The 23552-nt window shown below is 41.1% G+C and overlaps 2 protein-coding genes across 3 annotated transcripts in view; both read right to left on the bottom strand.

Moving 5' to 3' along the window:
• Window positions 1–875: 875 nt before the first annotated feature.
• LOC101105866 (olfactory receptor 10D1B-like) lies at window positions 876–11762 on the bottom strand. Its single transcript, XM_060404238.1, has one exon. The coding sequence runs from the start codon at window positions 3759–3761 to the stop codon at window positions 2826–2828; it is 936 nt and encodes a 311-aa protein (XP_060260221.1). The 5' UTR covers window positions 3762–11762; the 3' UTR covers window positions 876–2825.
• Window positions 11763–13578: 1816 nt separating this feature from the next.
• Window positions 13579–23552, bottom strand: part of VWA5A (von Willebrand factor A domain containing 5A) — a 29838-nt gene continuing 19864 nt past the window's right edge. For both annotated transcript variants that reach the window (XM_004019801.5, XM_042238240.2), the window contains exons 13-19: window positions 22843–23007; window positions 22465–22565; window positions 21949–22214; window positions 19445–19567; window positions 17087–17217; window positions 15412–15538; window positions 13579–14913 (exon numbers count right to left, since the gene is read on the bottom strand). In XM_004019801.5, coding sequence (XP_004019850.2) covers window positions 14834–14913; window positions 15412–15538; window positions 17087–17217; window positions 19445–19567; window positions 21949–22214; window positions 22465–22565; window positions 22843–23007 — 993 coding nt within the window. In that variant the 3' untranslated portion in view covers window positions 13579–14833. The remainder of the gene's footprint in view (window positions 14914–15411; window positions 15539–17086; window positions 17218–19444; window positions 19568–21948; window positions 22215–22464; window positions 22566–22842; window positions 23008–23552) is intronic.

Raw genomic sequence — 23552 nt, 5'->3', positions numbered from 1 at the left:
AGGTGCTGGGCAAAGCCAGCTCTGAGCCTGGAATGTGATTGAAAGATTCCAATGGTGCTTCTTTGAGATAAGATTCCATGCTCAGAATATGTAGCCATTTGAACTCTGAATTATTTTAATTGCTTTGTCTAGACCATTTAATTGCATCATAACTGGCAAGTGACATTTTTATCACTAACTCTCACAAAAAGCTAATATCATAGAATCTCTCTATTTTAATGCAATAATTTAGGAAGAAATCAGTCTCACCTTAGAAACGCTAGAAAAACAGGTGAATGAAATTTTGCTTGAGTGTGTGTGTGGAAAGTAGGCTGTATGGTGTGTGTGTGTGTGTGTGCACACATATACACATGTATGTTACACTCACACTTAGTTCTTCCCTGGAATACTAATTGCAGAGAAAACCCAGACCATAAAACTAACAAGCCTTCTTGTACTTCCAGTATCAATTCCCAGTCTTAATCCACTTGGCCCTGATATGCAGCTCTGAAGTGAGAGCTAGAAATAAGAGGGCAAAAATAAAATCCAAAGTCATAATGAGCAGGAGAAGCATCTCATAAGAGTGAGTACCTTTGAGATTAATTAACTAGAGAATTATCTTCACAATGATTCCCTTAGAGAAACCTTACAGCTTGGCGTAAGTGGTAAGAAAAGTTTTTTAAATGTGTCTCTTTTCTGGAACTTTCCATTACCTCCTTTGGGAAACAAAGACCGTTTCTGAGTCTCAAACAGTGATGTTGATAGGAATGAACATAGAGAGTGCATGCTGTTAGCAGCACAAATCATACGTTGGCTATGGGAGGCATTAGAACAGATCTGGGCTTGGAAGTCTCAGTTTTCTAGGACTATGGGGACAAAATACTGAACCACAAATTGGGTGGCATGAACAACAGACATTTATTTTCTCACAGTGCTGGAGTCTAGGAGTCTATGATCAAGGAGACAGAAGGGTTGGTTTCCTCTGGGAGGACAAGGGACCCATTTCAGGCTCTGTCCTTGATGACTTGCCGACGGCCACCCTCTTGCTCATCCTCATGCCGGCATTCTTCTGACTGTATCCCTGGTGTCTCTTTGTGTCTGCAGATTACCGTTCTTATAAGGACATCAGTCATGTTGAATTGGGGTCCACCCTAAGAGCCTCGTTTTAATTTAATTATTGCTCTAAAAGTCCTATCTCCAAATTACAGCCACATTCTAAGGTATGGGGTCTGGCGGGGGGCAGTTAAGACTCCAACATGTGAATCTGGGGGGAGAACACAATTCAGTCTATAATAGAGTAAGACAAACATAGGGCTGGATGGCAGCCAAGGTGCACATGACATGTACGGCTTTGAACAAGTTTCCCAGGCTCAACCTCATGTTTCTAAACTGTAAAATACAAAAATACAGTAACAACAAGTATTTAGCTCATAGGGTCATTGAGTGAGTGAAAATCGCTCAGTCGTGTCTGACTTTTTGTGACCCCAAGGACTATAGAGTCCATGGAATTCTCTAGGCCAGAGTACTAGAGTGGGTAGCTTTTACCTTCTCCAGGGGATCTTCCCAACCCAGGGATCAAACCCGGTCTCCCACATTGTAAGTGGATTCTTTACCAACCGAGCCACTAGGGAAGCCCAAGAATACTGGAGTGGGTAGTCTATCCCTTTTCCAGGGGATCTTCCCGACCCAGGAACTGAACCAGGGTCTCCTGCATTGCAGGCGGATAGGATCATTATGAGAATAAAATGATATAAGAATGCAAATAAACTAGTATAGTGCATAGTACATGATAAATGCTCTATTTATCACATTTATCAAATTTATCACATTTACTTGGTCTCTCCATTCCTGGTGGTAGCTTCAGTTTATCTTTTTCTGTCTACAGTTGTAATTTAACTATTGTATGTCTGTTTTCTCCAGCAGGCTATGACATCATTCAGGTAAGATCATCTGTGTCTTCTTTATCTTTGCCTTGCCCACTCCTAGCAAAGTTATCTGTCAAATGATATCTGAACGAGTGCAAATGAAAAGGAATTGGATTCCATCTTTTATTATTACAAATTGTGCTAGGTTGACCCTCTGAGCTGTTACAACCAGGAAACTGAGGAATGGGAAGAGATCATGTAGACTCAGAGAGGCTTAGAAGCGTTTGTGTATGCATGTGTCTCTCTTTTTTTTCAACAGCTCCTAGACCAATAAAATGAGGGCTTATTCAATGAAGACACTGGAGGAATCAAACACTGCAGCCAAGATGAAGAAGCACCAGGGCAAAGGGGGAAAGAAGAGGAGGAGGGGCTGCAAGAGGATGAAGGAAACAGATTTTGAGAAGCTGAAGAAGCAAAAGGTGATCTCCCTCCTTCCCTTATCAGCAGCATGATAACACACACATCCCAGCGTCAGAAAGCCAGCCCTCGAGTCTTCTTTCTGCCATTCACTCCTTATGTGTCCTTGCATACATGCATGTGCGCTAAGTCACTTCAGTTTGTCCAACTCTTTATGACCCCATGGACTGTAACCCACCAGACTCCTCTGTCCATGGGATTCTCCAGGCAAGTATGCTTGAGTGGGTTGCTGTGCCCTCCTTCAGGGGATCTTCCTGACCTAAGGATTGAACTCCCGTCTCTTATATCCCCTGTGTTGACTGGCAGGTTCTTTACCACTACTGCCACCTGGAAGCCCTATGTGTCCTTAACAAGCCATTTTATCTCTTCCAGTCTTAGTCCTCACATCGCAAAATGGATGTAATCATAATAGTATCTGCCCTTTCAAAGATGTTTGTGAATATTACCGTATAGTAATATTCCATAAACTACAAAGTGCAGTTGAAGTAGTAGCTACTGATGTCTCTACCTCTGCTCAGGAAGGAAGTCCAGCTGATACAGGACCTTCCTCAGAGATGACTTCACCTCCTTATTCCTGAGGCTGTAGATCAGTGGGTTGAGCATGGGGGTGACGAGGTTATTCAGGATCTGAACAGTTGCATCCATCCAGGGGCTTGGGGTTGGTCGTAGGTAGATGAGGACCACAGGCATGTAGAAAAGCAGGATGGCAGTGAGGTGGGCGCTGCAGGTGGAGAAGGCGTGCTTTCGGCCGTCTGCAGAGCGGATCTGCAAGATGGAGCAGATGATGCGGCTGTAGGAGGTGAGGATGAGAAGGAAGCAGCTGAGGGGCATGAGGCCCACACTGATGAACCCCACCATCTCCAAAGCTGAGGTGTCTGCACAAGCCAGCTTCAGCATGACCGGAATATCGCAGAAGAAATAATCCACTTCATTGGGGCCACAGTAGGGCAACTGGAAGGTGAGTGTAGTTAGAAAGGTGGCCTGAATACAGCCAAAAAATGAGGTGCCCATGGCCAGGATGGCACACGCTCTGTGACTCATGATGATTGTGTAGCGCAGAGGGTAACATATGGCAACAAAGCGGTCATAGGCCATTACCGTGTACAGGAAACACTCGGTACAACCCAGGAAGTGGTAGAAAAAGAGCTGCGACACGCAGCCTGAGTAGGAGATGGCTCTGCTGTTCCCTGCAAGGTAGAAGAGCATCTTGGGGGAACTCACAGAGGGAAAAAACATGTCACACACAGACAGTTTACACAGGAAGAAGTACATGGGAGTGTGCAGCCGAGTGGAGGAGACAATTGCCAGTAGGATGAGCAGGTTCCCCATTAGGGTGAAGATGTAAAAGGACAGAAACAGGACAAAGAGCATGGTCTCCAGGTCCTCTGTGTGCGGGATGCCCAGCAGAATAAACTCAGTCACCGCCGAGGCGTTCCTCATAGCTGTGATGAAGTCAAACCTTAAAAAGGGATCAGGAACACTGAAGTCTGAACACCAATATCAAATTATTAAGCTTTTTGACGATGAGCACATTGGCTGTGTTTTTAACAAGCAACAACCCGCCTTCCTATGAATGGCAGGTTAAAAATATCATGTATTAAACATATCATATCTTAAAGTATCATATATTAAAAATATCATGTATTAAGAAAAGGCTATTTTACAACCAGTCTATCAATCTCTTGGAAGGAGTGTCTTGAGAGGCTGATTCTTGTTTATAACAAGACCAGAAGTTCTGAGATATATTCAAATCATTTTCAGGTCAAGTTAGAAACCACTTTACAGTTGTTTAATTCATGGATTCACTCTTTTCAGGCACATTTATATTTTGAAATCTCACAATATCTTTGAGAGGAAAACTCCCACTATGCATTACCCTCTGAAAAATAATCAGGAAAAAATTGTGTTAGGAATCAGAACATTTAATTTTAATTCTGGCTTTGCCACTTATTAGATATAGTAGTTCAAACAATTTATGCAATATCTTCCATAGACATAGTTTTGTCATACACAAAATGAAACTAATAATTACCTTAGCAAAAACATCAACAACAAAGATACTCTGGTGTTATAGTAAAGTTAATGTAATTTCTATGAAAGTATCTGCGGAAGATATAAATCCTAATGAAAAGTGTATTTTTATGTTTCTTAAATATATGTTTAAATACCTTTCTTCAATGTTGGCATTATAAAATTATTTGAAAATACATGTTTTATGAAATAATATTATTAAATAGACTTATATCACATCCTCTTCAGGTTATATCCTTCCAGACTTGGGAGGTACAATGTCCCCAACTCTATCAGGAGATGCTGCTCTGGTTCTTCCAGTCCTTTTAACATTTTCTGAGTGGACTTAGAAATATTAAGTCCTAAGGTGACTTTGGAATATTAAATAAAAGAAAGAATAGCAGCAAGTAGAGTACCAAATACTACAATAACATATGATTCTATAATACTGTTTGATTTTTAAAGTCCATTTCAGGAAAAAGAAGCCTCAAGGACCAGGAAGGTCCCTTTATGTGGTCCCCAAGCATGTGTGGGGGAGCAGAAGCTAATGATAAGACATGGCATGGCAGAGGTTGAAACACTCACATAGTCCACCTGAGAATGAAGTCACATTTTCCAGCGTTATAACAGGACCTCATGTTTACTGCCTCTGACCAGAGTACAGAGTGCTCCAGCCAAACACTCTTTAATTCTCCTACTTTTAAAAATGGAGTCTCTTAGGGTTTATGCATTCGAGACCTGTACACACCCCTGCTTCCAGGAGTGCTTCCTTGGAAGTTGATTCAGATCCCCTGAAGCCCTATTTGGGAATGAGTGATAGCTCTGAGGGAGCAATTAGTTTGTCGATCTATTCATCATCCAGATATGAAGTAATAGTAGTGCGATTGTCAGAAAGGAATTCCCTGAAGTGGGAAATGTCTGTGTTCCTCCAAGAGTATTTGCATGGTAGCATGAGTTCCAATTCTAACCTTAGATCACCTGCAATGCTATCTCTTTTTTGGTTGTCTTTTACACCTTCAAACTTTTCCTTGTGATATCCTTTGTCTACTTTTTTTGAAATTATCTATACATCCATGCAACTACGTGGTTATCTCTAATAAATATCACTTCCAGGTAGAAACTTCATCAGTTATTATTCGCTTTATATCTACTATCATTATTTGTCGTTCAGGTCAGTACCTCTAAAGACAAATGTACATTCATGGAGGGTGATCAGTGTAAATAAAGGCGTTGGCTTCAAACCTTCTCCAAAAAAAAAAAATGATTGACTAAATAGCTAATGTTCAGTTAAAAACTCACAGTAAGCCTTTGCCACATGCTAAAGAAAAGTGAAAGTGTTAGTTGTTCAATCACGTCTGACTCTTTGCAACCCCATGAACTGTAGCCTGCCAGGCTCCTCTGTGCATGGAATTCTCCAGGCAAGAAGACTGGAGTGGGCTGCCATTTCCTTCTCCAGGAGGTCTTCCTGACCTAGGCATTGAATCTGGGTCTCCTGCATTGACAGGCAAATTTACTGTCTGAGCCGTCATAGAAGCTCTGACACATTCTAAGTGTTACGCTAATTCTTAAAATTTATTACCACATTTATTCTCCCAAAGAAACCATATAACAAAGAAACTGAAAAGCAGATTAAATAACTGATCACACAACTAAAAACTGAATGCACTTAGACTGTCATTTTAAAGCCAATGTTTTTAAGCTCAACACTATGATGAACTCCAGAGATTTGAATTTTGTACCCAGACAGATTTGGGAGAATGGCATTGAAACATGTATAATATTATATAAGAAAAGAATTGCCAGGCCAGGTTCAATGCAGGATACAGGATGCTCGGGGCTGGTGCTCTGGGATGACCCAGAGGGATGGTACAGGGAGGGAGGTGGGAGGGGTTTCAGGAAGGGGAACACGTGTACACCCATCATGGATACATGTTGATGTATGGCAAAACCAACACAATATTGTAAAGTAATTAGCCTCTAATTAAGATAAATAAATTTAAATTTAAAAAAAAAAAAAGGCTTCCAGGGCTGATAGATAAACTTTGTATGCACTCTTCCATGTGATGATTCAGGAATCATGGGCATATCTGGTAGAAAGATTTATTTTCGATGCAGAAAGTTTAATGATTAGAAATTGGACTCAGAGCAACTGTGACTTTCCTAAAGTTAGACAGCAGAACAGTCATCTCCAAGCTTAGCCCTCCTTCACTGCATCATCACTGCTTCCCAAAACAACCCCATGCAGAAAGCAGCTGGCCCTGTGCGAGAGTTATTAATAGATTCACTTGAGGGTTTTGGAGGAGTGTTGTGTATGCCCTTAGTGTATGCCTTATTACCATTTTTATTGTGTATTCCATGGCAAGATTTTATGAGAGAGAGAAAAAGAAGAGAACCTGTTCAGAATATGTCGTTTCATAGGAATTGAGTCTCAGAAATTTCAGTAGGTATTTCTCAGGGGAGCAGTCTTGCTACAATTTATTTGTAGGAAATCTTGCCTTATTTGGATCACTCTTGTTTTAATCAGAAAAAAAAGCCCTGCCTTGTTCAATGCCTTTTATCCTCTCTCTGAAATTCAAGTAAGTCACTAGTACATTCTTGCAACAACTGATTTCTCAACTAATCATTCAGCAGAACTTTCTGATTATAAATAGCAGGGCTAAGTCCAGGCATTCTCGGTCCAGTGACAGGTGCTTTATTGTTTGTTGGTAGGGCTGGGGTCTGGCATGAGTAACCAAGTGAAAGTTTCTTCTTTCATCTGCAAAAACTCAGCAGTGAAGAAGTGGACTGTGAGCCAAAATGGAAGAGTAAGATATGGCTACTTACTGGGTCATAAATTTCTTAATCTGTTTTCCCCCTCCCTTTCTTTTTCTTTTTTTCCTTCTGGTAAGAAAGTGTTCAGTTGCTTTACTGGGCTCCCTAACAATTTAATTGTTTCTATGGAAGAGGTGGAACCCAGTTAATGGAGGAATTAAGTTAATAAATATAGGAATGAAACATACTTTCTGCATTTTTGTTGGGGAGAGATGGGTATGACAGAAATATCAGGGACTTGAATCCCAGGAAACTCTCTTGAGTGGCTTGGTGTCCTTAGTTATTACCAGTTCTTAAGCGATTCCTCGCATTTCTTTGTGGTCCCCATTCCCATGATGAGAGCTGGTCAACTGCTGGGATATGGTTCAGGTATGCTCAGAAGGCTACAGTACTGAAACAGCCCTTGTGTGTGATGGAGCAGACCAGGTACTAGCAGAAAGATGACTGACCTAGCAGGTTTGAGATATAGCCCAGTCTGTCAAGCAAACTACAGTATCCAGTTTCCAAGGCACAAGCAGACAAGTAGGCCATGGTTCAGAAAGAATAAAACTTTTAGTAACAGCTATCCTGAAAGATACAGTAGAGCATCCTTACAAAAGAAAAAAGAATATGTATAAAAAGATGCACCTTTGTGTCACATATAGTAAATATATGTGTGTGTAACTATATATATTCAGGGTTCAACTGCTAAGCTTTTTATGTTTATATTCATTCCTGTTTTGCTTTCTTTCATTCTAACAATATTAAATCCTGTCTTCATTCACATATTTATATTTCTAGCCAGGTTTCCCCCCTTGAATTCTAGACTTGTTACTCAATATCTCCGTGTAGGGGTCTGGATGTTAGGCATCTCAAACTCACTGTAACCGAAGAGGCACTCTTGTTTTTCCATTCCATTCCAAGCTTTCCCACAACTATCTCTAGCTTAGTAAATAAAATGCTACAAAAAACAAAAACAGAGAAAATCTTGAAAAAAGTCAGAGTCAAGCAAAACACTTTATCCACTAAGGAAAAAGGATAAGAATTACAACACATTTCTTGCCAAAAATTATACAACCAGGAAAAAGTGGAGTGAAATGTTTAAAGTGTTGAAATAGATAAGCACAGAATATTGAATTGAACAGTCAGTAAAATTATCCTTCACAAGTGAAGGAGAAACAAATACTCTCAGACAAACAAAATCTGAGGAAATCTATTTCCAGGAGAACTATTCTTCAAGAAATGTTAAAAGGAATTCTTCAGAAAGAAGGAAAATAACATAGGTCAGAAACTCAGATCTACATAGAGAGAGAGTGTCAGAGAAGGAATAAATAAAGGTGAAACAAATACTTTATTTTTCTTAGTCTAAAAGATAACTTTTTAAAGTAATACTAATGCATGGGACATCATGAGAAATGCTAGGCTGGAAGAAGCACAAGCTGGAATCAAGATTGCTGGGAGAAATATCAATAACCTCAGATATGCAGATGACACCACCCTTATGGCAGAAAGTGAAGAGGAACTAAAAAGCCTCTTGATGAAAGTGAAAGAGGAGAGTGAAAAAGTTGCCTTAAAGCTCAACATTCAGAAAACGAAGATCATGGCATCTGGTCCCATCAATTCATGGGAAATAGACGGGGAAACAGTGGAAACAGTGGCTGACTTTATTTTTTTGGGCTTCAAAATCACTGCAGATGGTGACTGCAGCCATGAAATTAAAACACGCTTACTCCTTGGAAAAACAATTATGACCAACCTAGATAGCATATTCAAAAGCAGAGACATTACTTTGCCGACTAAGGTCCATCTAGTCAGGGCTATGGCTTTTCCAGTGGTCATGTAAAGATGCGAGAGTTGGACTGTGAAGAAAGCTGAGCGTTGAAGAATTGATGCTTTTGAACTGTGGTGTTGGAGAAGACTCTTGAGAGTCCCTTGGACTGCAAGGAGATCCAGCCAGTCCATTCTAAAGGAGATTAGCCCTGGGATTTCTTTGGAAGGAATGATACTAAAGCTGAAACTCCAGTATTTTGGCCACCTTATGCGAAGAGTTGACTTATTGGAAAAGACTCTGATGCTGGGAGGGATTGGGGGCAGGAGAAGAAGGGGATAACAGAGGATGAGATGGCTGGATGGCATCACTGACTCGAAGGACGTAAGTTTGAGTGAACTCTGGGAGATGGTGATGGACAGGGAGGCCTGGCGTGCTGCGATTCATGGGGTCACAAAGAGTTGGACACGACTGAGCGACTGAACTGAACTGAACTGAATGCAATGGATAATTATAAATAAATGAAGAACAATGCCACAATGAATGGGATGAAAGAACTATGAAAACTCTGTAACTCATCAAGGTACCTGAACTACATGTAAAGTAAGATAGTGCTATTTGAAGGTGGACCTGATATTGCAAATTCTAGGGAAACAACTAAAAAATACATATAAAGAAATATAACTGATATGTTGAGAGTGGAGATAAAATGAAATCACATATAATGCTTAACTGAAACCAAAAGAAGTGGGAAAATGTTTAAAAACAGATGCAAGAAATAGAAAGTGAATTTAATAAATATTAAGCCAATTATATCGCTGATTACAAAATGTGCTAACTAAAACTCAAAGATGGTCAGAGTAGCTAAAAACACAAGTGAAGTGAAGTCACTCAGTCTTGTCCAACTCTTTGAGACCCCATGGACTGTAGCATACCAGGCTTCTCTGTCAATGGGATTTTCCAGGCAAGAGTACTGGAGTGGGTTGCCATTGCCTTCTCCAAGAGGATCTTCCTGACCCAGGGATCCATCCCGGGTCTCCTGTATTGGCAGGAGGATTCTTTACCATCTGAGCCACCAGGGAAGCCCTTAGTAAAAATACCAATGGGTTTCCTATAAGTCTCTGTAGAACAGCGTACCCTGCCCTGAAGGCACTAGACTCAGTCTGAGTGGGAGAATCTTGGGGCCATGTTATCTGCCTTCCCTCTGGCCAAGTCTGCAGCAGCCAGGAAACAACTACAGGAACAGGGTGAGGAAAATCAATATGAGAGCAGCTTCCTTCCCAGGCTCCTTGCCCAGATCATCAGTTCCTGACAGCACAGATGGTGTTTGACATTTTTCTAAAACATGAAGCACCAGCCTTGAACGTGGGCTTCAGTGCAGGTGATAAAATATCTTTGTTGGTTCTGAAGATAGACACTTGTTTAGATCTGAGGAATGTGTAGTTGGTACAACATTCTATAACACAAAAGCACAACTAGAAAAATAAAAGCATGGGCGTTTATAGTTTATACTTTAAAATGGGAGTTGATTCTGCAGTTTAAAGAAGACATAAGTAAGATTATCCTTTGTTTTTTTTTTTGTTTGTTTGTTTTTGTTTTTGCTCAGTTGCTCAGTCCTGGCTCTTTGCAACCCCATGGACTATAGCCCACCAGGCTCCTCTATTCATGGGATCTTCCAGACAAGAATACTAGAGTGGGTTGCCATATCCTTCTGTTTTGTTTGTTTGTTTGTTTGTTTTAGAAGTTCCTAAGTCTCAAGTCTGGAAACTGAGGGTGAGCAAAGGAGAGATGAACAATGAATGGAACAGTCTACGTCCGGCACGATAAATGTAAAGGACTGTCATTTTGTGGAAGAGGGTAATTGTGCAAGTGCCATGGTCCTTAAGAACCTGTCTTTTCTGTCATTACGTTGATAGGGACTATCTAGATCACGGGTCTCCAGCTTCTGGGATCTACTGCTTGGTGATCTGAGGTGGAGCTGATATAGTAATAATAGAAATAAAGTGCACAATAAATATGCTTGAATTATTCTGAAACCAACTATTCCCATCCCCATCACCCCAGGTCCATGGAAAAATTCTTCCACAAAACTGGTCCTTGGTACCCAAAAGTTGGGGGACCTCTGATCTAGATGACAAACTTGAATGCAAGCCTATTTTATGAAAAGACTAAGCCCTTATTTCTCTAAGTTCAATTTGTGTACAGATCACTTGGTGAACTTGTGAAAATGCTGGATAAGCAAGCTGTGGTACATATACACAATGGAGTATTACTCAGCCATTAAAAAGAATACACTTGAATCAGTTCTAATGAGGTGGATGAAACTGGAGCCTATTATACAGAGTGAAGTAAGCCAGAAAGAAAAACACCAATACAGTATACTAACACATATATATGGAATTTAGAAAGATGGTAATGATAACCCTGTATGTGAGACAGCAAAAGAGACACAGATGTTTAGAATGGACTTTCGGACTCTGAGGGAGAGGGAGAGGGTGGGATGATTTGGGAGAATGGCATTGAAACATGTATACTATCATGTAAGAAATGAATCGCCAGTCTATGTTCGATACAGGATACAGGATGCTTGGGGCTGATGTGCAGGGATGATCCAGAGAGATGATACGGGGTGGGAGGTGGGAGGGGGTTCAGGATTGGGAACTCATGTACACCCGTGGCTGATTCATGTCAATGTATGGCAAAACCAATACAGTATTGTAAAGTAAAATAAAGTAAAAATAAAAATTTTAAAAATAAAGAAAATGCAGATTTTGATACTGTAGTTTCTGAGGTTGCCTAAAATTCCGCATCTCTAGCAAGCTTCTCAGTGATGTCAGGGCCATATTCCATGGGTTGCACTCAGCTGTGGTAAACTTGGAAGAAAGTCTTGGGAGGTGAGTCACCACTGGGCAAGTCAGGCAAATCTTCCTAATGCCAGTCCATGCAAGAGCCAAACAGGACTCAGCTGTGGGCCATTCTCCACCTAAGTGAACAGGTATTGTCATCTTGCTCAGAATGCTTGAATAATCGAGATGAAAATAATAACAGAATTCTAGTTTAATCTCTTAGTTGTAGGATGGGAATTCTAAGGTCCTGAAGGTAAAATCATTTGTCCCTCCTCACATGACTATTTAAATGTATGGTCAGGATTCCAACAGTGGTTTTCTGGCCAGTGCTCTTTACCTGCCTCATATAAGATAGGAAGCCAGGGACTTCCTTGGTGGTCCAGTGGTTAAGAATCCACTTGTGATGCAGGGGACACAGGTTCAATCCCTGGTCAGAGAACTATGATCCCATATGCCTCAGGGCAACTGAGCCCATGCACCACAACTAGAAATTCCATGTGCTGCAACAAAGGTTACACACGACACAGTAAAGACCTGCATACCACAACCAAGACCCAATGCAACCAAAATAATATATATATATATATACATATATATGCAACAAAGATTACACACGACACAGTAAAGACCTGCATACCACAACCAAGACCCAATGCAACCAAAATAAAATATATATACATACATATATATGCAACAAAGGTTACACACGACACAGTAAAGACCTGCATACCACAACCAAGACCCAATGCAACCAAAATAAAATATATATACATACATATATATGCAACAAAGGTTACACACGACACAGTAAAGACCTGCATACCACAACCAAGACCCAAATGCAACCAAAAAATATATATATATACATATATATGCAATAAGGATTACACACGACACAGTAAAGACCTGCATACCACAACCAAGACCCAATGCAACCAAAATAAAATATATATATATACACATATATATGCAACAAAGATTACACACGACACAGTAAAGACCTGCATACCACAACCAAGACCCAATGCAACCAAAATAATATATATATATATATATACATATATATGCAACAAAGATTACACACGACACAGTAAAGACCTGCATACCACAACCAAGACCCAATGCAACCAAAATAAAATATATATACAACCAAGACCCAATGCAACCAAAATAATATATATATATATATATACATATATATGCAACAAAGATTACACACGACACAGTAAAGACCTGCATACCACAACCAAGACCCAATGCAACCAAAAAATATATATATATACATATATATGCAATAAGGATTACACACGACACAGTAAAGACCTGCATACCACAACCAAGACCCAATGCAACCAAAATAAAAATATATATATACACATATATATGCAACAAAGATTACACACGACACAGTAAAGACCTGCATACCACAACCAAGACCCAATGCAACCAAAATAAAAATATATATATACACATATATATGCAACAAAGATTACACACGACACAGTAAAGACCTGCATACCACAACTAAGACCCAATGCAACCAAAAAAAATATATATATATATACATATATATGCAATAAGGATTACACACGACACAGTAAAGACCTGCATACCACAACTAAGACCCAATGCAACCCCAAAAAAAGATATATATATATATATATGTATATATATTTCTCATTTAAAAAATGACAGGAAACCAGCCTACAACAGAAGATAGGAGGAAAGGACACAGCATGAACAGTAGAGGCACCAGAAAAGTTGGCTGGAAAAAACAAGGGATAATAAAAACTGATGCAGGTTCAGTGGGTAACTCTACAAATAAAGACCAAATACAACAAAGTGCAGGGTAGAGATAGCCATTTTAATATTGATATGATAGCATTTTAGGAGACAACACATCAAAAAGGGTCATTTCCACCAGGATAGAGTATATGAGACATAAGTTTCAGAAACACAAGGAGCTTCTTTCTTCCTCACGGGGTGAGTGGTCTAGGTAGAGGTCTCAGAGGAAACTGCCCTTCAACTTGTTTTTTCCCATATTATATGAGGTCAGATCTGGACTTAGAAGCCTCATGAGTTCAGACTAGGACTAAGGAGTCCATTAGTGCTTTCTTACTAACATGTTTAAGGATTAAGGAAAAACAGGTCTCTATCAGACATAACTCAACCCAAGTCACCAAGGCAATGGGAGGAAAGGCATGTAGCAGGGGCAAACAAAGCCCAAGCAGGATCAATCAAGAAAGTCCCCAAGAAATAAAGGGTGGGATGAACTGGGATAGTAGCGTTGAAACATACATATTACAATATGTAAAACCAATAGCTAGTGGGAAGTTGCTGTATAATGCACACAGCTCACCCCGGTATTCTGGGATAAGCTAGAGAGGTAGGATGGGGTGGAGGGTGGAAGGGAGGTTCAAGAGGGAGGGGCCATATGTATACTTATGGCTGATTCACATTGTTGTATGGTAGAAACCAACACAACACTGTAAAGCAATTATCCTACAAATTAAAAAAAAAATTTTTTAAAAGAAGCTCCCCAAATGCCAGATCTCACAGTGGACCCCTGAGTCTCCCTCTTTGTGATCTTAAGCTTATATTTATCCCAGTGTTGGCTTTCTACCTCCCCTCCAACTCTTCTTCCTATCTAAAAATAGAAAACTGCATAGTTCTGGTCCAGTCTGGTCCTGATAAGTACCTAAGAACAAAAACAGACAGAAAAAAAGTGCAGAGAATTCTCTGATTCAAGCATTCCCTGAACATGATTGCCACAATCTTTAGTCTGGAGTCCACATCACCTGTGTTCCATGTGGTCATTCTGGACAATTGAGGAGGAACATTATAGCCTGGGAATGCTTTGAATTCCTCTAAGAAAGGGAACTGATTCTGGGACCCATGACACTCAGCTGAGAGTATGAGCTGGGGAAGGAAAAGCACATTCGAAGAGAACCTGACACTGAGAGGCAAGAGGGTGTGGCCGCCCACTGCTCGTGTAATAAGGAGCTGCCAGGACAGGTGTAAACTACAGAAACTTCAGAGAAGAGACGGTGAAGGCAAGGACTGTAGCATAGCAGAGGCACTTCTTCTGGACGGTCTCCTCAGGGGCCGAAGATGGCAGGATCCACAGAAGATTTCACGAAAGCAATTGCAGCTTTCACAAGCTCGTGCCTGACGGACCCTGGTAGAGGAGGAAACAAAAATGAGGGCTGAGGGACAGCGATGAGAGGACAGGCTCTTCTCCCAGGCTCCCCTAAACTCTTCAGCATCTTCCCTGAGCCCTACTTAGCAGTCTTCAATACCTCTGACTTTTTTCTCCCTAGCGCCCAGGCTCCCTTTAATCTTCTCCGGCCCCAGAAATATTCAGCAGCAGTGAAACGATAAATACCCAAGGAATAAGGGCTCCACATCCAGTCTTACACTCAGTACAGCACATTTTCACTTCACGTCCTTCTCACAGCTCACACTCCCCACCCACCTCCTCCACTCCCCCATTTCAGATTGCACCCTCATCCAACCAGTTGGGGCATCAGGAAAGGTCTGAACCAGGATGGTCAGGAAGGGAAACATGGGGACCCTATCTTGGTAACCCTCTATCAGGCTTGGAGGCTCAATGCCTGGGATGATGGCTAGCTTCCTAAACACGGGGAAAGATGGGGTCTTAGGACTGGGTTCCTACCTGCGTGGATGTGAATCCAGGCCACTGCCTTCCTTTCCAGAAGCTCCCACTCACAATCCATGTCCTTAGCGTTGTCATGCAGCCAGAGCACCGCCAGGACTGTGGCCCAGCTTGAAGAATTCACATCCTGTACCACAGAGAGAGATTTCCCTGAGGCCCCCAGGTTACGTTCAGGGACTGCCCTCATGGCCCAGTGGTTGAGAATCTGCCTGCCAATTCAGGGGATTTGGGTTCGATTCCTGGTCAGGGAACTAAGATCCCACGTGCTGCGGGCAACTAAGCCTGTGCACCCCGCAGCTAGAGTCTGTGCACTGCAACGCAAGATCCCTCATAATTCAACTAAGACCCAATACAGTCAAATAAATAAGTATTTTTTAAAAATTGAGGTTCTTTGTTGAAGGACTCTTCATTCCCCTGATTTATTGATCCAGTTACCACGAGAAGGAAGGAAATGTTAGTCAGACACGCCTTGTTCTCAATGAAACCAAATTAGAACTTCATGATTCTCATATCTTCTTCCACTTATTTGTAAATTACCCCTTTAATTATTTGTTTTAGAATAATTATTTCCAGAGAAATATAATGCTAGACACATATATAACTTTAAACGCCCAAGCAGCCACATGTAAAAATAAAGACATTGAATTATTTAATATATTGCATTTAACTTAATATATTCAAGTATTATTTTAACATGTAATCAATTTAAAAATAATTATCAAGAATGGTTTACATTTTTATGTTGTCTTTGAAATCAGTTTGTCTTTCACAACTCTAGCACATTTCAATTCAATGGAAAATTTAATTTCTCACTTGCATTTGTCACAGCTCAAGCTCTTAGAGGACACAGGTGACTAGTGGATACTATATTAGATGAGGCAATTATAGAATATTTAAAATTTAGTTAATCACCTTCCACATTTTGAAAATTCAGCATGATGGGTGTCCTTCAAGTTTTTGACATTTGTCTCATATGTCTCATTTGGCGTATATCTCAATATTCAACAGTTTCTCAACTAGAGGATTCAGTAAGTTACCTTGAAATTCTTGAATATAATTTGTCCTCATCAGCATTCTTGAACACAATTGAAATAACTAAGTTGTCCCTATTGATACTTCACCTATCTTAACTTTGGTGAAATTCTGTTACTTTCTGGACCACCCTGTTTAGTAGAAAGAACATAGATTCTGAAGACAGATAGTCCTAGATTGAATCCAACTCTGCCACTGACTAGCTGAGTATACTCAAAGATATTGTCATACTTCTTATTCATCTATTAAGTACAGCATGAGTAGGATTTACCATATTTAATTGATTGATGAATAAATAAGGTCATGAAGGGAAGTGCAATGCACAGGGGCTGGCATAAAGTAATTGCTCAATAAATATAAGTAATTATAACTAAGATGACTGGCAGAAAATGTAGTTAAAGAGGATTTTTGCTTTCCCTCTGTCATCCATCAACTCTAAACCATCAACTTCTACTAACACACTAATTCTTTGTTCTTTCTGCTCCAACACAGCCAGAAAAATCTTCAACTTCTATTTATCAGAAATTAGTCTATGACCTCTTGTATTCTCCTTCCTGAGGTGATTCATGATTCACCCCAATTCTCATTACTCACCTTAACCTCACAAAAATATATACACTCTCTTTTCTTCTCTGAATCTCACCTTGTCAGGAAGTGCAGCCTGTATGTCTTCCAACTTCATACCCAGGACCAAAGCCAGACCTTCATTCAGATCCCAGGAACCATCTGCCTTTTGAAGGGAAATCAACTGTGCAAGACGATTATCTTCAACGACTGTGCGGGAGAAGAAAAGAAAGGATGGGAGATTATGGCGCTAATGGCCCCTGAGCATCCTGAGAGACAGGTCTGAATTCAGAGACAGGATGCAGTGAGAGCCCAGCACTAAACAGATACCAAAAGATCCTCATTTTAATCTTGTCCCCTAGGACACATGCCCTCTCTCTGTGACAATGCAGGCCACTCCGGTGACACACTGACAGCACTGAAAACATTCAGTGACAAGGGAAAGATACAGGCCACTAAAGAACCCACATGATGGTGCTGTTTAGGTCTTACCCAGTCCTGTTTATTTTATTTTTATTTTTTTAATTAATTTTTATTAGCATGTAGTTGCTTTACAATGTCATGTTAGTTTCTACTCTACAGCAAAATAAACAGGACTGGGTAAGACTTAAACAGCACCATCATATGGGTTCTTTAATGACCTGTATCTTTCCCTTGTTGAATTTTGAATTTCCTTCCCATGTAGGTCACCACAGAGCATTGAGTAGAGTTCCTTGGGCTATACATTTGGTTCTCACTAGTTATCTATTTTATACACAGCATCAGTCATGTTTAAATGGGCCTTAAAACTTTAGGTATATTAAAAAAATTCTAGACAAATGTGGTTTGGATTCAATTATCAAAATTTCCAAAGAAAGCAGATATTATGGAAGCTCTCAACAGTCTACCTCAAAGAATAGCCTAGTGTCCAATCCTGGCGGTATGAAAACTGCTTAAAGGCCACAAAATTTTCATAGAAAGTATCTCACATCTGGCTATCAATCCTATGAGATGGTGTACTTACAGCAACTTAGAAAATTAGTAGGTAAGAAAAACTGTAACCAGAGAAACAGTTCCACTCCAATGGAAAAAGAAAAAATACCTAAGGCTCTGATTTCCACAGTCTTAGTTTGAAACTCAGCACTGTTAACACTCAAAATGTAACAGTTCTTTAACAGGAATGTCAGCCTTCTCTGTAAATTCAAGACAATAGAGTCTAACACACGACAAAGAATGTGAAGTACTTGGAAGGCCACTAATAGCTCTCTATAAATAGTAATCGCTAATTAATTCATAAAACCCAGCAACTTATTCTCCTGGGTAATTTTTCTTTCTACTTTGGTAAAAGAATTCATAAGTGAGAAAGCTCAGAGTAGGGATATTCTAAGTTACTGAGATAGTAGGACACTACAGACAACCAACACAAACTAGTGGTTTGTCCAAAGAGTTTTCCAAAAGATCTTATGGAAAAACCTGAATGAACTTTTTGGACAACCCAAGAAGGTTCTTGTGGCAACCCAAGGAGGTGAGGAGCTGTGCAGATGAGCGAGCTAGCTAGCGCGAATAAGTGAACCAATTTGCCTAAAACTCCACAACAACTGGGAGTACAGAGCTCTGAATCCACCGTAGACCCTGAAGCTGTGATAACTGAATGAGAATGAGTACCAAATAAGACTTTAAAGAATGAAATAATTGTATAGCACAAACTCTAGCTACAAAACTGGGGAGACTAGAAAGAAATGTCCTGTTAGCCTATTTTAATAGAAAAGACATCTCTTCATGGTGAAATGTACTTAGATTCCATTTGTTATGTACATGTAGAGCCAGCTACTTGAAACAAAAGGCAATGAGCAAGGAACACTCTTTGGTGACAGACGATCATCAGACGGTATCTGGAAGACCCATTTGTAAACCCAGTCTGTACAAGAATGGCAGTGTAGCAGGGGCCCACACATGGTAAGTTGTGCGGGAGGAGGGCCCCAGCCCATAGGCAAGGAGTGTGAGCTGAGATGGCAACGTGGTTTATCTATCTAGGACTTAACTCAGACTCTACTGGGTAGGTTTCAGGGTCATAAGCTGTATGGACTGACCCTGGCAAATATAGGGACTGGACAAATCTCACCCTCTGCCTGCTGCTTTTCAAATAGGTAACTTCCTGGTAGAGAAAGTCACAGGGCTCCCCTGGTGGCTCAGGTGTAAAGAATCCACCTGCCAATGCAGCTGACACAGGTTGGACCCCTAGGTCGGGAAGATTCCGTGGAAAAGGAAATCGTAACCCGCTCTAGAATTCTTGCCTGGGAAATTCCATGGACAGAGGAACCTGGCAGGGTACTGTGCAGAGTCAGACACGACTGAGCAACTAAACAACAATAACAAAGAAAGCCACAAGATAGCAGAGAACTGAAGATCTGCTCTTCAGTTCCCATAGAAAAGAGGGTAAGACTGAGGCCCATCTCACCTGGACCGTGAGTTTCAGCATTGGTCTTTTTGGCAGAAGCACGAGACTTTGGCTTCTCAAGACAGGCCTCTGACAGGCATTTCTTCTCTTGTCTATAACCAAGACACATGCGTGCTCTTCGTCCTATACAGGCGGTAGACAAACACTGGTCAGAAAAAGTCCCTGGAAAGATGCTCAGGTAGAAAGAACAGGCTCTGTTTAATCAGAGGCTTAAAAGGATCAGGATCACGACTATTCTGCTGGTGGGACACCCTCAGTAATGAGTGATCATCGGTGGGCCGAGAAGGAGGATGGAAGCGGGAAAAGGTCTCTGAATGAGCTGAAAAACACCAGTGTAGACATGGAGACCAAGGCGCCCTCTATGCTCGAGTGTAGCCAAAGGCCCTGGATAATTTGAGACCCTCCTATCCAGATCAGTTCTGCCACTGGCTCTATTGTGCATTGTTTTCTTCTACCATGAGCCCACATCCTGCACACAACATCACCCTCTGAGTGCTTTGTACTTTGTCTTCTGGAACTCTTGACACAGGACAAAGACCTCTTCTGCATCGTGAGTTTCATCACAAGAGGCTTCTTCAGACTATCTTAACTTAAAACTGTTAAAACCTGTTCCTGCCCTACCCCTCAAATTGCTCGAAGTGCCATATCCCAAGTCCCCAGGTTTGGGAGGTGTATGTGGAAACCACTTCATTGCCGATTGCTGCAGCCAGGTCACCAGCCTACCAATCTCACCTGGGTTACCCTCCTCATATCCTTGCTGCTGTCAGCCTCCAACCTCTCTGTCACTTCCCATCACCCACTGGAGTGTCTGAAAGATCACAGACTTGCACTTCATTACAGGCTGCATCACCTTGAGAGACATCAACACCTATCTATGCAGATAACCTGTCCAACACTTTAAAACTTCGGGACTTCTTCAATCAAATGGCTTCAGCCTCCCCTCTACTTCACCACTCCCTCTCAAGTCAGAATCTTATTATCAAGCAAATTGTTCCACTTATACAAAATAAACTTTTAAAATATTCTACTTTTACAATACAGAATCCACTTCTCCCAGTTTCTTTTCTTTTTTATTGGTTATGTTTTTTAATTGGAGAATAATTGCTTTAGAATGTTGTGTGGGTTCCTGCTGTACAACAATTCAATTCAGCTGTAACTGTGTGTGTATACGTGTGTAGCTCCTACATCTGGAGCCTCCCTCACCCACTACTCCACCCCTCTAGGTCATCGCAGAGCATCGGGCTGGGTTCTCTGGGCTATGCAGCAGCTAGCTATTTTACACATGGTAGTGTATATAAGGCAACGCTACTTTCTCAATTTGATCCACACTCTCTTTCACTTCCTGCGTCCATACGTCCATTCTCTACGTCTGCGTCACTATTTCTGCCCTGCAAACGGGTCCATCAGAACCACTTTTCAAGATTCCACATATATGCATTAACAGAGTGATATTTGTTTTTCTCTTTCTGACTTACTCCACTCTGTATAACAGGCTCTATGTCTTTGACCTCATCTGGATTCTAAATCTGTTTCCTCTATTTTTTTTTCCTATGTAACACTTCCTTCTATCTTTACTTTCTCCCCTAATTACCTTAAATCTCAGGTCCAACAGTACTACTCTCTTATCAACATCAACTCTATGTCCCTAATGTCCTTTTCATTACACCCATCTGACAAAACCCCAACCTCAGTATTAAGCCAACACTCTACCTGCTTCATTCTTATACCAAAGCTCCTGATTCCTTTTAGTAGTTTGGTGCCACTAAAAAAGTCAAGGAATCAAAACTAAACTGGACTTTCAACATCATGCTGGGTCTCCATTGCTGTGTGTAGGTTTCCTCAAGTTGCAGCAAGCAGGCTTCTCATTGCAGTAGTTTCTCTTGTTGTGGATTCCAAGATGAGCAGGCTTAAGTGGTTGCAGCACACGGGCTCAGCAGTTGCAGCTGCTGAGTTCTAGAGCACAGGTTCAGTGTTGCCACTCATAGGCTTAGTTGCTTCACAGCATGTGTGATCTTCCTGGACCAGGGATCAAACCTGGGTCTCCTACACTGGCAGGTGGATTCTTAACCACTGAGTCATCAGAGGAGCCTCACTTATACCCTTTGTCATCCTGTAATACGGACTGTTTCCTGATCCAAGCCAATAAAACTGTTCTTCATTAGATTGGCAAGGGCTTCTTTGATATTTATCCAGTAGCTCTTTTTCAGCTTTTACCTTGACTTTTCTGCAGTATCTAACATTTTGATGAACCCATCTGAATATCCTTTGTTTTGAATATACATTCATTTATTGTCTTCCCACTTCATTTCTTCTTAATTTCATATGGAAAATCCTCCGCCATCTATCCCTAGATACTTGGGATACCTAGTCCATGGGATTGCAAAGAATCAGACATGTCTCAGCAACTGAACAACAAGGACCTTTCACAAACCTTTGCTTTAAATGCTGTGTTCAGATGTCCAGAGGCCCTTCTTTTGCATGAGTTTGAATGGGGTAAAACTTACCAGTTCCACACCTCTGTAGTGACATGGATTGCATCACTGGGGCAGCATGCAACAGCATTGGCCTTGGAACATCCCGAGGAGCCAGTGGCCCCTGAATTGGCTTGCTGAAATCCTTGTTGACAGCAATGAAAGCTGTGTGGGAGCTTATGACTCCACACTCCATGCTAACTTTCAACACATCTTTTTTATCACCTGCAGGAGTTTCCCTGAGGCCCATGTCCTTGGTCTGCAGAAAGGATTTGGCTGCAAGTCGGTGAATGGTGAGGCTAAAAAATAAATAAATCCTGTGACTTAGAGACTCACACAAAAGTCAATTGTATGGGACCCTCAAAAGTTAAGGCTGAAAAGGAGGGAAAAACCAAATTAGGGGAAGAAAAAGATATAAATGGGTTAGGAAGGAGAAGTGATGGTAGGGCCACTACTGAACCCCAAAATAAGAGAAGGAAATCAACCCTGAAGGATGGCAGAGACCAAACAAGAAAGAAAGAAAATAGCAAAGGAACACTGAATTCTCACTTGGCATCGAGCTTGGGTTGTAGGGAAAATGTCACTTTATTCTCCAGACTCTCTCCTTGGAGTGTGTACTTGAGGCAAACTTCTCCTGTTGCCTCTGCTGGCTACAAATTAGAGAAGGGTAAAAATGGCAGAGGAAGAGATTACCAAAAGAAAGGATAGATATGGGGCAGCTCCCCAACCCAACCCATTAAATTTCTGACAGGGAACCAGGCCACTCAAGAAATCAGAGACTTGAAATAATAGAGAAGGGCCGGGCTGACTCTACCTGGCAAGGGAAATCTCCTGATGAGACTCTACCAGCTTTCATGGAATTGCCCAGAGGAGAATTTAGGACAATAGCTACTCTGACTAGAGGAACAGACAAGAATGAGAACTCACCGGCATTGTCCCGGTCAACTGGGCATAGAGGATTAATCTCTGACCCCTAAAGAGGACAGTCTGTTCTGGGGAAAGCATTTTAGCAGACAGACCATCAGGCAAATCCCAGCTGAGAGAAACATCGTCTACCACGGGCTGCAGAGAACGTTTAAGGGCTCTAAGTGCCTGGTGAAGGAAAAAGATCAGAATAAGCACAAAACATAGAAACAGCAACAATACTACTACTAACTGAATATCACATACCTAGTGTTAGGCAACACAGTACATGATACACCTATCCTTGATACTATCTGCACCAGGACACGGGCATTATTCCTCTTGCTTTACAAATGAGGAAACTAACATTGAGAGATTGAATGACATAATTATGAAGGAAGGAAGGAACTGTCTGGGAAAGGAAACCCAGGAGAGGTAGGGATTGGATAAGAGATCTGGCAAAGAGGAATTTAGAAATATAATGAGAGGTGGAAGATGCCTTCCCTTGTGTATAGGAAGCAAATGGACTATCAATCTACCACCTCTTCCAATCTACCAGACCTACGACTGCTGTTCCTTCATCTTTACTTTGTAGTATTTGCACAGAGGATGGGGTTCAATACCAAAAGAGGCCCTAAAGCAAACACCTGGAATCTCAATCATGACATTCAAAATTCAGTGTCTCTGTTTCGGGTCTTAAACCCAAAGCCCTAACCTATTCCAGCATCTTGGCT

The sequence above is a fragment of the Ovis aries genome, chromosome 21 (assembly GCF_016772045.2).
Source record: "Ovis aries strain OAR_USU_Benz2616 breed Rambouillet chromosome 21, ARS-UI_Ramb_v3.0, whole genome shotgun sequence".
NCBI lineage: Eukaryota > Metazoa > Chordata > Mammalia > Artiodactyla > Bovidae > Ovis > Ovis aries.
Note: the sequence above shows the minus strand (reverse complement) of the source record. Positions and strands in the feature narration are given on the sequence as shown.

Bases quoted from the DNA above. Each gene is read 5' to 3' on its own strand.
- LOC101105866 (XM_060404238.1), bottom strand. From the start codon at position 3,761: ATGAGGAACGCCTCGGCGGTGACTGAGTTTATTCTGCTGGGCATCCCG.